This window comes from Cynocephalus volans, chromosome 17 (assembly GCF_027409185.1).
Source record: "Cynocephalus volans isolate mCynVol1 chromosome 17, mCynVol1.pri, whole genome shotgun sequence".
Classification (NCBI taxonomy): domain Eukaryota; kingdom Metazoa; phylum Chordata; class Mammalia; order Dermoptera; family Cynocephalidae; genus Cynocephalus; species Cynocephalus volans.
The window spans coordinates 31,251,467-31,268,684 of record NC_084476.1 but is presented as its reverse complement, the minus strand read 5'-3'; the positions used below and the strand labels follow the sequence as shown (position 1 = coordinate 31,268,684).

General features: G+C 37.9%; 1 protein-coding gene across 2 annotated transcripts in view; it reads right to left on the bottom strand.

Annotated features, from left to right (window-relative positions):
• Positions 1–6,229: 6,229 nt before the first annotated feature.
• The window catches only part of ABCA1 (ATP binding cassette subfamily A member 1), a 128,961-nt gene continuing 117,972 nt past the window's right edge, over positions 6,230–17,218 (bottom strand). For both annotated transcript variants that reach the window (XM_063081514.1, XM_063081515.1), the window contains 10 exons: positions 16,733–16,862; positions 16,352–16,472; positions 15,320–15,382; positions 14,574–14,680; positions 12,154–12,295; positions 11,631–11,765; positions 10,539–10,642; positions 9,847–9,939; positions 8,939–9,182; positions 6,230–8,205 (listed from right to left, as the gene is read on the bottom strand). In XM_063081514.1, coding sequence (XP_062937584.1) covers positions 8,065–8,205; positions 8,939–9,182; positions 9,847–9,939; positions 10,539–10,642; positions 11,631–11,765; positions 12,154–12,295; positions 14,574–14,680; positions 15,320–15,382; positions 16,352–16,472; positions 16,733–16,862 — 1,280 coding nt within the window. In that variant the 3' untranslated portion in view covers positions 6,230–8,064. The remainder of the gene's footprint in view (positions 8,206–8,938; positions 9,183–9,846; positions 9,940–10,538; positions 10,643–11,630; positions 11,766–12,153; positions 12,296–14,573; positions 14,681–15,319; positions 15,383–16,351; positions 16,473–16,732; positions 16,863–17,218) is intronic.

Here is a 17,218-nt window from a genome sequence, read left to right as displayed (position 1 = left end):
TCAACACAGCAGCCAGAATAATCTAAAACATATGCCAGGTCATATCATTCCTCTTTCCACCCCACCCCCACCTTTCTATCTCACTCGGAGTAATTATCCAAGCCCTTAAATGTGACCTATAGGTCCTTAAATTATCTGTCCTCGGTTATCTTTTACCACATCTACTCTTCTCCCTCAGCTCCAGACCTGGCCTAAGAGGCTTTTCTTAAACCCACTAAAGGTACTCTTGCCTCAGGGTCTATTCCCCCCTGCCTGGAATGCTCTTCTCTAGATATGCATATGCATAGATTATTTCCACACTTCCTTGAGGTCTTTACCCAAAAGCCCCATGAGGCCTTCCCTGAACACCCTATTAAAATCGCAGTCCCCTTCTACAATGGTCCCTATCTGCTGTGGACTGAATGTTTTTGTCCCCCTGAAATTCATATGCATATGTTGACGCTTTAATCCTCAATGTGATAGTATTTGTAGGTGAGGCTTTTGGGAGGTTATTAGGTTTAGAAGAGGTTATGAGGGTGGAGCCTCAATGATAGAATTGGTGCCCTTAGAAGGGGATAAAGAGGCCTAAGCTGTCTCTTTGCACCATGTGAAAAAACTAGAAAGAGGGCCTTCATCAGAACCCAATCATACTGGCATCCTGATCCAAGACTTCCTAGCCTCTAGTACTATGAGAAATAAATGTTTGTTGTTTAAAGCCACCCTGAACTGACTAAGACACTATCCCTCTTCACTGTTTTGTGTTTCCCTATGTCACTTATCACCATAATTAATATTTTATTTAAATATAATTTATTTTTGTTGGGAAAATAGAATAGTTTGGTCAGGCTCCCTCGCCTCTGGGCAGGTTGGGGGTGGTGCAGCATTCTTTATGGGCGGGTTGTGTGTGGGTGGAGTTAGTGCACCTGCGCAGCAGCACCACCACCTTGGCTGACTACTGCCTCGGGCGGCCGCCATTCCACACAGCCATGCTTTCCAGGCTGCGGCTTCCAAGGACCTGTGTGCCGGTTACCTAGCTCATAGACCTGTGCATGATGGGTCTGGTGACCCAACCTGGCGTGTGAAGGGTTTGTGATCCAGTCTGGACAATGGGCTTGAGGGGTCTGTGAGCTCCAGACCCAGCCCTAGCTTCACAATTGGCCTAGCTGATGGAGGATTACTGGCAGGTAAAAGAGCGACAACTGGTGTAGTCGTGTAGCTTTACAATTGGCGTCACGAACAGGATTACTGGCAGGCAAAAATAGCATGACAATTTTATATCCCCTCCCACTAGAAACCAAATTCCATGACAGCAGAGTTATTTTTTTAAATTATTGTAGTATCACCAGTGCCTGGCATGTTGTAAGCCCTTACTATTTGTTGACTGAGTTAACATATGAGATGTTTTGTGGTTTTTTTTTTTTTAAAGTCCATCATTCCTCCACACCTATGTTGCACCACTATTAATAGTAGGATATGTGAATCTTATTGGAGGTGTCTCTTCACCCTGTTTGGAAAGTATCCCTGGAAGACACAGTGAGTGACTCAGTAGAAGTTCTGGCTGTGGGTGCCATCAATTAAGTAATACTATTGCCTGTTGGTTATAAGTTGCTATTACAGACTGTGAAAATTTTTGAATTGTATGTCCAGGAAGAAAAGCAGATATGCCACTTATCTGGTCTTGTTCCACCCCCTGCCACATAACTCCCAAAAGACAAGCAAATCATACTTGTAGACTCAAACCTGTACTTCATTCTCAGCATCAGCTCTTAACCTACTGAGCAAACCCTAGGAACATGACCATTGTGGTAACTGAAGTCATCAAAGTTGTGTTAATCTGAAGTATGTTGGGAGAAGTGTTACTCTCATTAGAGAGACCTCTTTCATAACTTTAGAATGCCCTCTCTCTAAGCATCTTCTTGAAAAAGCACATTCCCCCTAGGAGGAGAAAATGGTTTGTTTTCTTTAGTGGCAGCAACTTGGCTCAGGACCCTGAGGTAAAGGGAGTTTGGGCATTTGACAGAATGAGCTTTTTGACAGACAGCTGATGAGGAGAAATGCAGTTTTGTATCGTAGGCTTCTGCACTGAAAGGACAACTCAGTGGTAATGTTGAATGAGCCAGAGTGTGTTTAAGGCTACTAACAGAAGAAATGCCGAAAGGATTAAAAACAGAACAAAAAAAATCAGAAAGGAAAGGTGAGATGATGCCGAGATACAGTCTGTACTAACAACAGACAAGAAAAACATCCAAATAAAAGTTTTCTAAGCCAGAGATTGTCCTGTTTTCTGCTTCTCTTCAAAGCAAAACTCTCCTCAGTTAGGTCTGCATCCTCATCCGTCTGCTGAAATGACTCTTCCGGTCACCAAGGCTCTCTGTCTTATCAAATTCAATGGTCATTCTCTGCCTTTAGCTTACTCATCTTCTCAGCAGTGTTGGACATAATGGACCACTTCTACCTTCCTGAAACACCTAATTCTCTGAGCTTCAGTGTATGGCATTATCCTCTTCAGGTTTTCCTCCCCACTGGCCAGTAGTCCATCTCAGTTGCCCTTGCTGGCTTCTCTTCTAAATGTCTCAGGATCTCAAGTTCAAGAATGTTCTCTATCTTCACTCTCTAGGTATGCTCATTCAGTCTTAAGGCTTAAATACCATATGTTTACTGATGACTTGCACATTTTTATCTTCTCTTCTATCATTGCCTCTGAGCTCCAGACTGAAATACCAACTGCATTTTTAAGACAAACATCTACTTAGTTCAGGTCACAAACTAGAAGTCACCTTGATAGCTCTCTTTCCCTCATCCCCTAATGCAGCCTGTCAGCAAATTCATCATCTCTTAGCCTCTCTACTGCCCTTTCTCCCCATAGCAGCCAGCATTCTTTGTGAAACAGAGGTTAGATCACACCACTACCCTGTTTAAAACTCTCCACTAGCTCCTCAATGCACTAACAATAAAATCCAAAAACTTTCACAAGACTGGCAAGTTCCTATGAGATTTGGTCCCTGCCATCTCTCTGATTCTATCCCCTACCACCCTTTCCTTGCTAACTGCACACCAGGGACATTGGAATTCTCTTTTATTCCCCTTAACATGCCAAGCTTTTTCCCACTTGGGGCTTTTGCACAAGGTGTTCTTTCTTCCACGAATATTCTTCCCACCTACTTTCTAATATTTCTCCTGCTCATTTTATTCAGATCTGAGTCTAAATGTCACTTCTTAGGCTGAATCTGACTCCTCTCCATTGTTATCCCATACCATGTTTTATTTTCTTCCTAGTTCTTATTACCGCCTAAATGTGTTAGATTTGTTTGTCCACAACAGTGGCCACTGTCTTTCTCCACTGAAATATAAATTCATTAGAGCAGGAATTCTCTTTTCTTCAACTTGTATTCCAAGAACCTAGAAAAGTATCCGGCACACAATAAAGTTCAATAAATATACATTAATGTATAATGATGGCAAAGTGATTTGGGGAGGACAATGTTAACTGATACCTATCTTCAACAAAAAGAACCCTCTGCCACCTAACTAGCCCTGCAGCATTGAACAATTTCCTTATCCTCTGAGCTACAATATACTCATGTAAAATGGTACTATTTACCTCGTAGGGCAGGTATTAATGGAAGACTAAATGAAGTGCCTGCCTACACAGTAAATACTTGAAAATGGGAGCTAATTTTCTCTTACACTTTTTCATACTTAATGCATGTATCGGCATTCCAAAGGGCCCAGAGATTTTTGAACATGGAAAAGTTCAAATAGGCTTTTCTCTAGATAGAAGACTGATTTGGTCAAGACTCATGGATCAAGTTATATTTTTATCTAAATTAACTACCTTTTCATTTTTCAATAAGGTTTTTTTCCTCTCCCTTGTCATTTTTCACAAAGAAACATAGTTTTGTATCCATTTTATTAAAGTCACTATAATGTTACTTCAATAGGGGAGAATGAAGTTGTGATGCTGATGCTGAGTGGGCATCTAGGCTCACTGGAAGCCTAGATCTTTTGCACACAAAGTTCAAATCCATGCCACAGAAACATCATCACTGCCATTCTGAAGAGGTGACATATAGAGCCAGACTCTTGTACTGTCTAAAAAGGACTGTTTCACAGGGCTTCTTCAAGTACCAAGATAAAAAAAGTCTTTTTCATAGCTCAGGAAGAATCAGTGTCTCAGAATACGGAAAATACATCCATATTTTCTCATCATAACACTATTTGTGTGTAGACTGCACAGCACTTCTTATTGCAGGAGAAAAGGAAGGCACCTCTGATAGTAGCCTCAGTATCATTTCTCTTCCCACATTTTCTACTCTTCCTGCATACTTGCCCCTGCCACCACATCCAGCACCTTGCCAGTATACTTGCCACATTGTGTCCTTGTATTTTTGGTTGAATAAACAAAAGAGCACTGAAGATTGCCTTTTTAGCCTCCTCAATACCAAGTGAAGTTTTTGTTAAATAAACTTAGCTGCAGAGTATTTTCAGAGATCTCTGCAGCTTCATAATCATTAAGCAGAATAAGCTTATCTAAAAACCTCTCAAACGTAATACCAGATACTGAGTATCTTAACTGAATTACCAAAGTGCAAAACACCCTTTCTTGTATTTTCAAGTAATTCCCTCAGTTCTCTTTTATGATTAACAGGACATTTGAACTTTGCTAAAATTTTTACTTTGGTTCCAAATAGCTTCCCCTCTAGAGACATTTCTTCCTTATTTAATGGTTTTAAAACACTTTAACAGTAGGTGGTGCTACGGAGGGATGAAAGAAAATTTGTACAGACGAGCAGAACTGTCACAGTTTTATTTTGTGACTCATTACAACATAGAAATATGCCTTTTTAATACTTCATATAAAGTTATTGACAATACAAAATTTTTTTTTCCTTTTAATGAAAATGATTTAACTTAGAAATCTATTGTGAAACTTTTGTCTAGTTTTGCAATTCTCAGATATTCCAGTGCAAAAATAGATCCCATTACAGAAAGCATAAAGTGCTTGGAATGAGGGCCAATGATAAAAAGCACAAAAACAGTTTCATCCTAGGGTATAAGAAGGGATAATAGCATACTTAATTCTTATGGAAATATAAGCATTCTATAAAAAGGGGTGCAACAATTTTGAAAAGAATTAGAGCAATATTACCATAGTATTACATTTTTACTGGTAAATAGTAACAAGAGTACAAACTAGTGTCTCAATATCAAAGTGGTTCAGTATTACATGACACATGGCTCTTTGGAAAAAAAATTTTACCTGATATATACAACCACGAGAAAAAACAAATCAACAAATCCCTTTAGTCAATGATTACTATACAGTGAATGAATCCCTTTAGTCAATGATTACTATACAGTGAATGAATGATGTGCAACATTTAATAGTCACAAAGCATATGCTTTCAGTACAGACACTGAAATACCGTAGTTTGAGGTTTGGTTTGTTTTATAACAATGAATTATGCTGGACATTTATGTGTAGAGGGTTTGTTATTTTCTTTTGTATTATTCATAGTCACAGTTAATTAATAAGTTTTACAAAGTGTCCAAAAGATGCAAAAGCAGAAATTTTTGAGCACTTCTTTTAAGAAATTCTGAAACTCACATTGTTACATTTCCACAGGGAATATGTAGAAATTTTACTTGACTGAGCATAGAGTTGGTAAAAATTTCTACCATAATTAGGTTTACACTGGGAAATTTAAAAGATTACTATTTGGATAGTCTGAAAGGTAACACAGTATTAATGAAGTCAGTGTATAACTGTAGATTGTTTCTAACTTCAGAGGAGATCCTTTAAATCTATATTGAAATGTAATTTTTTCAAAATAGTTCACAGTGCGCCTTTTGATTTTTTAAAATACGGCCTTAGATCAGAGTAACTAAAGCAAGGAGTTGCTCATGGATTTAATATAATGAAGAATTAGGACATGATTATGGTGAAATGAGAAAGCCAACAGAAATTTGATTTTGAGAAATATTAAGCAAGGAGAAACTAAATTATCCCATGAGTTTTATATCTTTGAATGTAACGGAAAATATAATGTCATGCCAATAGTTACTGGAAATATGCCTTCATTATCATTTTAGAAAACGATGTTGACAATTTCTAAAAGTCATTTTTTACAATAAGCTATATAACAACATTCTGTAAATTTAAAAAATATATAGATTAATTTGAAATCAATCTGAAATCTTAAACCTTTGGAGTTAAGAAATTAGTAATCATATTGAAAGATCACTCGAACTTCACCAAACAGCAATTCTCTTATATTTTTGTTTTGTCTCAAGAGAGATGACATCACGTATTAGTGAAATATTTTTTAAAAGTGTTTTCTGACTAAAAAATATAAGTATGTTAAAAAGTCTAAAAAATAATCCATGTGGGGTCATTTGCTGTTTTTATCTTTTCATGGTAGGTTAGTGACTGAAGAAGACATTGAGATTGTCAGAGATTTAATGGGGTGTCTAGCATCTGCAAAGCCAATTATTTGAAGGTGTTAAATGCCATAAGCACAAGTGGTATTGTGCAACAAGTTTCCAAGCTAGCTGTTTTCTCTGTGAAAGAATTCATTGTTTGACCTGGTGACCTTTATACTTTCTTGGCTTTTGCATTGTTGCTATTTGGGGGAAAAAAAAGAAGGCTGCCCAATATTCTTTCAGTGGGCTCTCAAAACCTCAGCAAAACAACCTATGTTTGTAAACCAGTTAGCTGAATAACATAGCACAGGAAATCTTCTGAGACTTAATTTCTCCCCATATCCATCCATACACACATTCTCATTCAGCTATGGCATACACTCAAAGTACTTGATGAACTGAGATTAAGAGTATTCTAAATAATATTAAAGAAACTCAAATATAATGTCATGAGATCTTGACTACCACATTATTATCTAGTCACTAGGCACTAGTCAGATGAGCGATCTACAAACTTACATAAGAAAATAAAGCTAGTAAGGCAGTGTGGCCATACTCTATGCCACACGGTTCTACAAAGAGGCCATTCTAAGGTTTCAGAAGTCACTGATAGAATTTAAGATTACAAATAACATTAAAAGTACAAAGATTTTTGTCGAAATACAACTCCCTCTTTTCATTTTCTAAATTAATTCAAAAAGCCAGAAATAATACTACACTTATGTCAAATAAGAAAGATCTTGAGGTGTGGTGTACCGTGTTAGACAATCAGGACAAATGGGCACAGGCCTCCCTAAGTTTGCACAGGCTGTCTCTTTAATCCCATGCTCTGGCCTCAGCAGCTTGCAGCCCCAGCAGTTTGGCTGCTGAGTCTTTGCTTCTCACCAGGATCTAAATATATTTAAAGAGTCCCAGAAAGATGACCCTGGAGATCCATGGCTCCAAGCACAAGACAGCACAACAATGGAACCAGGTCTCCTGTGTCGGGAGACACCCATATTGCCCATGTTACCACCACCAGAGCAGCTCATCAAAGAAGGCATCAAAGTAGGTCTTTATCCACACGTGGAACCATTTTGTCACCTGATATTTAATGATGTCGATAGATTCTGAGCAAAGCAGCTTTCAAAAAAGTGTGCATGACACACATGGTGCTTCAGACTTTCTGAGCAACTTGGCACTAGTAACTATGGCACACTCATTGCCAGCAATGGATGTGTCACTGGGAAACCAGTTTCTTGGCATGGCGCAGCTTAATGAATGAGGATGGCTTTTGATTTTGGTAAATAATCACTGCTGGCCATGATTACTTGATGAATTGTTGTTGCAACCCCAGTGAGAATACACAGGAACAAAAAGTATGATTTCAAACCCATATGTCCACTGGGTTCCATACTAGAGTTTCACATAGGTATAAATGTAATAAACTAAATTCAAGTCTTTTTCACTTGAGAGCCATACAAGGCTACAAAGGCACTGCCCCTGTAATGGAATTTTGTTTTCATTGCATTGAATTGCATTGCATTGAATAGTTATCAGTACAGTATCCAGTTTACTTCTTCCCATGACAACTTCTGGCTCCTCCATCCTGAACACCTCACATAGTACAAAGGAAGGTCTAATTCCTCTTTACTTTCAGCCACCCTGTACAAACAGGATTCTTCATACATAACTTTCTTTCACTTTCTCATCCTGCAGAAAAGATGTGAGAACTGCTACATCCACTACTGTCTGGTTTTTGTGTAATGACAGGTCCTTTAAGTGGTCATCATCACTTTGGTCCTTGGCAAAGTTCACAAATACCTGTTAAAAGAAAGATGGACCTTTATATGTACCTCTCAACTTGTTCTTTTTGTATTTCAGTTGCAGTTTTCCTTATGTTGAAATTAGGTCAGACCGGAGAGTACTGAATTGCATAAATAGATTAACCAGAAAACTATTTGTGAGGGAGGGAAGAATACTTGAGAAAAAGCAATTATCATTTAAAAATTGACCTTCTGTATTGCCCCCCCCACCATCACCAACTCTTCAATCATCTATTTACTTTGGCACATATAGCCTTGATTAAAGGGAAGAGAGGAAGAAAACATTTGCTGAATACCTGTTAAGTGCCAGGATCTGTTTGGTACTTTTTATCTATTTTTTTTTTTTTTTAAACTTGTTAATCATTAATTAATTTTTTTTTTCTTGTTGTTGTTAATCATTAATTTATTTTTTTCCTGTTTTTTTTTTTTTTTTTTTTTTTTTTTTACTTTTTATCTAATTTAAATGGGATAAGGCACCCAGCAAAATACCTGGCCCATGGTAGGTATTCAATAAATGGTAAATTAGTATGATGATTATTACAATGACCCTATAAAGTAGATAGCATCATCTCCCTTTTCAAGTTCAGGGAGGTTTAGTAAAAAGCATAGCTAGTACTAGTAGATCAGGAATTCAAGCACAGATAGTCTAAACTGCTCATGGGGCGATGGCAGGGGATGCATGGGAATTGTCATCCTGAAAAGCAAATCTATTTTAGACACTCAAAGCTTACTTGGTCAAGTGTTGTCTGAGAAACAGAGTAGTCTTCTATGTGGAGTCGCTTTTTGCTCTGGGAGAGAATGCTGAATATCCTGGCCAGAGAAGATAATGAAGATGGAAGCTGGTATTGTAGCATGTTCCGGTGTTTCTCTTTCAGTACGCTTCCAGGAAAGGCAAGTCCAAAGAACTCCTGAACAGGCTTCAAGTCAGGGTTGGATCCTGCTATTCGAACAACTATTGTATAACCATCTCCAAACCTGAAAGCAGGAAAACATATCCAAATGGAGAATCCCCAAGAAACTCCTCAAAAGAATATCCAACCCTGAAAACCCAACTTGTGCCATGAAAAAGGGAGTTCCCAGACAAACCCAGAAATAAGTTTGTAAGAGAAAGAACCAGTTATCACTTACTGAATACCTATTCTATATGAGGTACCATACCAGGTATCTTAAATACACTGATCTTATTTCATCCTCACCTGGACCTATGAGGTCTGACAGATGTTACAGAAAAGCTGAAGCCCAGGGAGTTAATCACTTGTCCATGACACAAAGCTTGTAAGTGGTGGGGCCAGGATGCAAACCCATTTGTGTTTGACTCCAAAGCTTGTGCTCTTTCATACCGGCATATGTAAGTGTTTTCATTTCAGCTGTATAACAAAGCTAAGGAGGTAGGTAATCCTAGGAAACTGACTCTCAGAGGGGTTAAGTAACTTGCCCAAGAGTCACACAATCAGTAAGTGAAACAGACAGAATTTGAATGCAGCTCTGTTTGACTTCAAAGCCCTCACTCTTTCCACTATACCATTTTGCTCAGTTTTATTATTTCCCTTTATTTTAGAGCCACCATTTACACACTCACAAAAGAATAAATATCAAGCTTTCTGACTAGGCACTATCACAAAGAAATTATCTTTGTTACCTATTTTTCAGATGTTGGACGCTGCCAAGACACCTGAACCTCCCATTGACCATAATTGCCATCCTAGTGCAAAGAGCTTCACATTCTTCCATACTGGGAGAAAACAGAATGAAGTTTTGGTTTTAGAGAGATGCTCTTACAATCAGCAGAATATCACCATGACATCTAGCATTTCAAAGAAACAGATTCCCAGCTTCTTAGAGCATAATCACATCCTGTTATAAACACATGAAGATATGGGGATGATGCTATTCACTGCAGTACTATTTACAACTGTGAGTAAGTTGAAAACAATCCAAATGTCTACAAAAAAGGGAATAATTAAATAAATTGAGGTATATCCTTATAGAATACTATCCAGCTATAAGAAATGATGGCACATCTAAATTTACTGATTTGAAATAATGTTCACTATATATCATTATGTAAAAAAGAGCAGTATACATACTATGTTTGCATTTTTGTTCGTAAAAATACATACCCACACGTATATAGATTTGCATACGAAAACTCTGCAAACATATAGTCCAATGATAATGATAGCTGTCTCCTACTGATATAATTTCAGATAATAATTGTTTTAAACTTTGTCTTTCTGTATTTTCTAATTTTTACCAAATGATCATATACTACTACTTGGAAAATTTTAAAATCACACAGTATAGAAGCCAGACCAAGACATCATTACAGACCTATGAGATGTAAGCACTACTGATCTCCCCTCTTTGACAATACTTAGGGCACAATTCCACAAGAATCGCCGGGCTTTGGGATCCATGCCTGTGGTTGGTTCATCCTGTAATCAGAATAAAATTAAGTTTTATTTGCTGGAAAAAAAACATGAAAGGTAGATTTGTTTCTAAATGCAGAAGTATCTTTGAAACAGCCTAAATGTTAACTTACCATTCTAGTTATATCTTGATGGACCAAAGAACAAGGATAAGTTTCAGACTTATCTGTAACAAGGTCACTTTTACAAATGCCTCTTTGAAGCATGAAACTCAAATATAATGGGTAATTTTTTAATAAAATTAAATTTATCCAAATAAACAGTGAAGGGAAAAAGCCATTTAGTTTCAATCATATTTTCATGACAGATAAGTACTATATATACTAAAATGCTTTTTGTCTGAAATCACTATTGAAGTCAGTATAAGGTTTGGGTAAAATTCCTTTTCTTCTTTTTTAATTCTGGCTCACTTCAGCTTACTCTGTTATATTGCACTTTCTAGTCTAAGAGAAACAAATCTCAGGTCCATGTGGTCTGGATAGCATTAAAGCTTCAATCCAGGGCTTCTTCCTGTAACAACTTCAAATAACTCTACAGAAGAAGGGTCAAGGGTCATTGCCCATCTAATCTTACGTTTTTCACCTATCTGTGTGTAAGGAACTATGACCCAGTTACCACCTTGGGAATCCTGAAGCTGTGTCCACACTCTCCATCTTCAGGGGATGAACACATAGATGGTCAGAAAGAATGTTCCAGAGAAAGATCAAATCCCACATCCAGACTGAGTCATAGTCGTTGAGGTTCTCCAAGCCCAAGAAAAACAAAGGTGCCTAAAGTCTCTATTTGAGAGCATCTGTGGGCATAGCAGAACCACGCCAGTGTGTGCAGAGGGAGAAGATTCCATCTGTTTCTCTGAGGCTATTCTGCTATTCTTGGTGGGGGACTTGCCATTGCCAAGTCAGTCATACAACAGCCTTGAATGTATAGGACTTTTGAAAAGTGATGTTTTGTTCTCAAGCCAGATCAGTAGTTTTGCATCCATAGTCACACTCACCAGAAACACCACAGGAGGCCCGCCGATCAAAGCTATGGCTGTTGAGAGCTTGCGCTTGTTGCCTCCACTATAGTTACTGGCATATTTTTCTCCATATTTCACGAGGCCCAGTTTCCGAATCGCCCACTCACCAACCTAGAGCAATGAAAAGCACCTTCACTTTTCTCTGGCTTGGTAATTTTGTCATGTTTTCTCATACTTTTATATGAAAGTTTTTTCCCTGTGTAGGACTAGATTCTATCATCATGACCTGGCAACTGCTGAAGAGCCAAAAGTGAGGAGGAGGGTTTTGTGTGGTGGGAGCAGCACTTTCTCTCTGCCCTCTAGTGTATGTATGGTCACCCACCCCTGGCCCACCACCACTATGGATTCCCACCCTGAGAGTAGGCACAAAGAGCCAGCATTTCAAACTGCTGCATTCATGAGGAAAAACAGCCTGAAGTCAATGTCATGTGTGAAAAAGCCATAAAGTTTATCATCAGGATGCAAAGGATGCATGCTGGCTTTCTTGTGCCCATAGTACCTTGCCAACTTCTTTCTCTGGGACTCCTCTCAAGAGGGCAAAGAACTCCACATGCTCTCTCCCAGTCAGCAGCTCTGTAATGGCATCGAACTGAGGACAATAACCCATGTTCTGATGTACTTCATGGATGCTTGATAAGATACTGCAAAGGAAAACAAAACTAGTCAGGTTTTAAGCATTTAGAGATATTCTGATCAATCTAACATTCCTGTAAAATATGCTTGTGCATAACAAAGATACCAATATATCTGCTGCTGCTTGAAGGAACAGCCTTTCTGCTGCCAGGATGCCAGCTCTTCCTGGCAGTCAGGGTTCCTGCCTCTCCCCTCCTCAGTCCTTGCACCTGGCTCTCCAAACATTTCAATCTGCAGGCTCAGTCCCATTTCAAAATTCCTGAGTCCAGGCCAACTACAGCATAATCTTTCCTAATAACCTCAGTTATACTATCCTGGAGTTTATTAGTAAGTCTCCATCCCAGACTTGATCCTGTGACCCAGTCATATGTACGAAGTGTTCTGTTGCTCCAACATCTCCTTGTTGGCCATTTGGATACCCAGAATACTGGGCGTGAGCTCCCTCTGCTTTCTGCTACCCACACATTGACTTAACCATAGCATGCACGTTCCAGATCTGTTGGTCCGACTGAATACCAAGCTCAGGCATCCTCCTAGCTCTTAAAGGTTTTTGTTTTTATCATAGACTCTCTGAGAATCTGGTGACAGAAAAAAAATACACCTACAAACAATTTTACATATATTGGTGGTGGTGGCTTTTAGGTTCTGTGAAGCCAATTTGGTTAAGAATCCCTGATGTAAGAAAAGTTGTGTCCATCCACATCCCATTCTGATGGCTGCACTTCAGTTTGGCCTTGCAGCAGTATTCATTCCTCGCTGCACATCTAATAAGTACCCCCAGAATCAGCCTCTTCCAGAATTATGATTGGGGCACCCATGGACACTGTGCCTGACCTTCACAGCTACACTGCCCAAGTCAATTCTTGAGACTGTCGGTTCTTAACAACCAGTCACAATGATGAATCCTAGTTTGAGCCAGTTATTGCTGCCATTGCTATATGCCTCGGGAGCTTGGTGCTAAGAACAAGCTGGGGAAGCAGCTGTGCAGCCTAATGCCTGCTATTCCCAGAATGTATTTTCTTATGACTCCTTTACATTACTACTGAAAAAACTAGTAAGAGACAGGGGAGGAGATCAATGAGTACATTAAGTTCCTTGCTCATCTCAATTTTATTGGCTATCCCCTTGTGTAGTGTTATTAAATTGTGAGTTATCACCCATTAGTGAGTTGTGAAATAAATTTACTGGGTCACAACCAGCACTTTTTTAATGACATGGTACAGAGTAGAATAAAAAATACCAGAGTACACTACAAGTACTAACAGTAGGTATTGTTTATAAACTTTTCTTTAAGTTATATGTTTATGTGTCTGTGTGTATGTACTGGGTTGAGATGTAAAATGTATTTCCTACATGGGTCATGATAAGAAAAGTTTGAAAACTACTGCTTTGTACCATCTCTCCATATAAAAAGCCCAGAGAAGCCTCACATATTTAGAGTACTTAAGGGTAGCACTGCTTAAAAGTTCTCTAATGTGTAGTTGTACCCCCAAAGATCAGATTGTTTAGTGACCTGTGCAGTCTCAGAAAATGGCCTAATGGTGGCTTCATTAATTGCTACACCCTTTAGAGAGGAGGACAATTTGGAAGATACATACCCTTTTACCTTGTAGAAATTTTCAAATAATGAAAATAATACTAGATGAATAAGAGAAATAATAAAAGCTGTACACAAGGACATATTCACATAGTGAAAAATGGAAACTAATAAATGTACAACATTTACAAAGAATTGATTAAATAAATTATAGGTATATGTACTTAGGGCCATTTTATGTAATAATGTAAAATTCTATATCTAAGAATATATAACCCATTAGGCAATATTCATAATACACTCATTAACAATAAAAACTAATTGTAAAATCTATATACCATATAATTTCAATTTTATGATACATTTATATGTGTATATAAGATAGATTTGGATGATGGAAAAGTTCTAAAACTGGATTGTGGGAATGATTGTACAACGCTGTGAATTTACTAAAAATCATTGAATTATACTCTTAAAACAAGTAAATTATATGGTATATAAATTATACCTGAATAAAGCTGTTAAAAGTGTAGCATGAGACTAAAAAAAAAAAAAAAAAAAAAACCGTAAATAGTGGTTATCTCCAGGTAGTGAAATTTTGGATGTTTTTTATATTCTTCTTTACACTTCACTATATTTCAACATTTTTATGAACTGTAAATATTACTGTTATAATCAGAAAAACAATTTCTTTAAATAGACTTTAAAAAAGGTTTTTGTGGCAAAATACAGGCCACTTTTTTGCTCACCTATTTTTGTTAAGGAAAGCGTCTCCTCTGGTAACACTGGTATCTCCAGTTAGCATCTTAAATGTTGATGATTTACCAGCCCCATTAACTCCCAGAAGTCCAAAGCACTGAAAAAGTAAGATTGGGTAAGCAAACTACTAGAATCTGAGTATGAATGACCCTTTAATATAGCCACCTCAACTTAGTTTTTGTACAACATGATCCTAAGACATCATTCTTAAATATCAATGAAGAATCAAATATGAGTATTTTCTTGGTTTTAAGACATCATAGAGATATCTAAATATATATTTTATAATGGTACAATTTTAAGTGTGGGCATATTTGTAAATATTATTTAAGTTGTCAGGTTGAGGCCACGATTGATGTGTGAAAAACAGCAATGAAAGCCAACTAGTCAAATTACACCACCTAATCTTGCTAACAGGTATAAAAGAACACAAACAGGAATGAAAAAGAAAAAAATCTGTTTTTTTAAAATCTATTTGAACATCATCATAATTTCAAATGGATCGCAAAAGCACATTTTGGATGTGCATGCTTTTCTTAAACTACCTGAGATTATCCAAAATCATCCTCTTTGAACGTACAGGCTCCCCATCCTCTCAGTGACTGATTGTTACACACAGGCATAAGCAGAGAAGCCTTAAAAAGCCACTTTCACACCGTACAAACATTGTCGTTGGATTGGGTAGAGATAGTCTGAATTACTAAGGCTAAACACAACGTAGACAAAGTGTCTTTACCTCCCCTGGAGGAATGCCAACACAAATCCTGTCAACAGCAGGCTTCCTCTTCCTTCTATATATCTGCAACAGACAAAATGCAAAAACTCATAAGCCCCAGTGGCTCAGCTCTTCCAAGCAACTGTGGAAGAGGGGATTATAACCCAAACACACCACAAAATACTACTCATCACTAAGACTAAGCCACATATTTGATGGACTAAGAACCTTGGACTATCTGGGGCAACTGACCTCTGACTGACTCTGAAGCTCAAAATAAAAGTGAATTTCTTTTTATTTTTTAATCTAATACGAGTTTGAGTCTTTTAAAAAACATACTAGTCATCAATATCTACTTAATTTTTCTTTTATTTAACATAAAGATATTGTAGATATTTTTCAAATTCTACAGAGTATACATTTGCAATCAAAATATTGTACATATTACAAAAAAGTGAAATTTTGGGATTCTGGCATCTAGAAAGGGCTGAAACAGACCCTCCTCCTGAGTAATGACATATATCAGCTGTTTGGATTCTGAAAGTCAGTTTCAACCATTTATTCTCCCTACCTCCACTTTGACTAGATATACAATTTTTTTTTTTTTTTTTTTCCCTGACCAGTCAGGGGATCGTTAACCCTCAGCTCGGTGTCGTCCGCACCACACTCAGCCAGTGAGCGCACCGGCCATCCCTATATAGGATCCGAACCTGCGGCCTCGGCGCTACCAGCGCCGCACTCTCCCAAGTGAGCCATGGGGTTGGCCCTTAGTATGTTTTAATAACTAACACATAAATGTAGGTGTATAAAATAAATATATTTAAGAACAGGAATTCACATTACAAAAGTATTCTCGGTAGGATTTCTTTAATTGAGAAGTCTCCATGGAATACTTTAAATAAAATTAAATTGACAGAAGCTTGATATTGATGCATATTTTGGGAAGCGTGCTCTTTTTTATTAAGCAAGTGAGAAAAATGCTAATTTCTAGCACATAGAGCTAAAAAAAAATAATAATTGAAAAGCTGTTATAGCTTGTACTCACTCTCTTACCTTAGTCAATTCCCTGATTTCCAAGATGTCATTCTGTCCTCCACCATCAAGAATTCTCTGTCTTTCCCGCCTCACATCTTCATCCTCATCATTCAGAGGAGGAAGCTTTGTATTTACAGTTCTTAGAAGGGGAGGGGAAAAAAAAGTGAACCTTTCAAACTGTTTCTTTTTTTCAAGACAAAGATCCAGTCCCTAAAGCAGTCTTATAAAATCTGCTCACCACAGTTGCCAGGATTGGCAGGGTTTGGGGTTGGGGGCTTCCCACATTAGGAAAATCAGTTTATCTATTTTGAGTTCAATTCAATCCACCCACCATCGATGAATGCTCCTCCTCTGTGACCATCAACCAGGTGTTCCCTAGAAATCTGAGGAAAAGCTCACCTGGGCCTGATGAAGAACCTGTACTGGATCAGAACAGTAATGAGGAAGAACACCACCCCTTCCACCGCCATGGCGAAGAGGTTTCGTCCCACCAACTCCCAAGAGAGTGGTGATACAAAGCGATTCTCCCCTGGTGGACACAATGCAGAGATCAGGTCAGAATGGGGGCATCAAGAACCACAGCCCTTCCTCAAATTTAGGCTCAAATTTATCTATTTTCCTAGAAACACCAACAGCTGTCACCCATGAGACAGGGAGAAAAAAATAAGACAGCGACCACTTTTCAAGTCAGATTTAGGGAAACAGGATAACCCCATATCAATCAGAATTTCAGATCCAACTTGTATTAGATCTGTAACTTTGTCTAAGATATCTAATATTTCCCTTTTAATGAAACATGCCAAAAATCCTTTGAGAAAAGGTGAACAATCCAGAGTAATTTTTAGGGTCACTATTTAATAAGTTTCAATAATAAGAAATATTAGG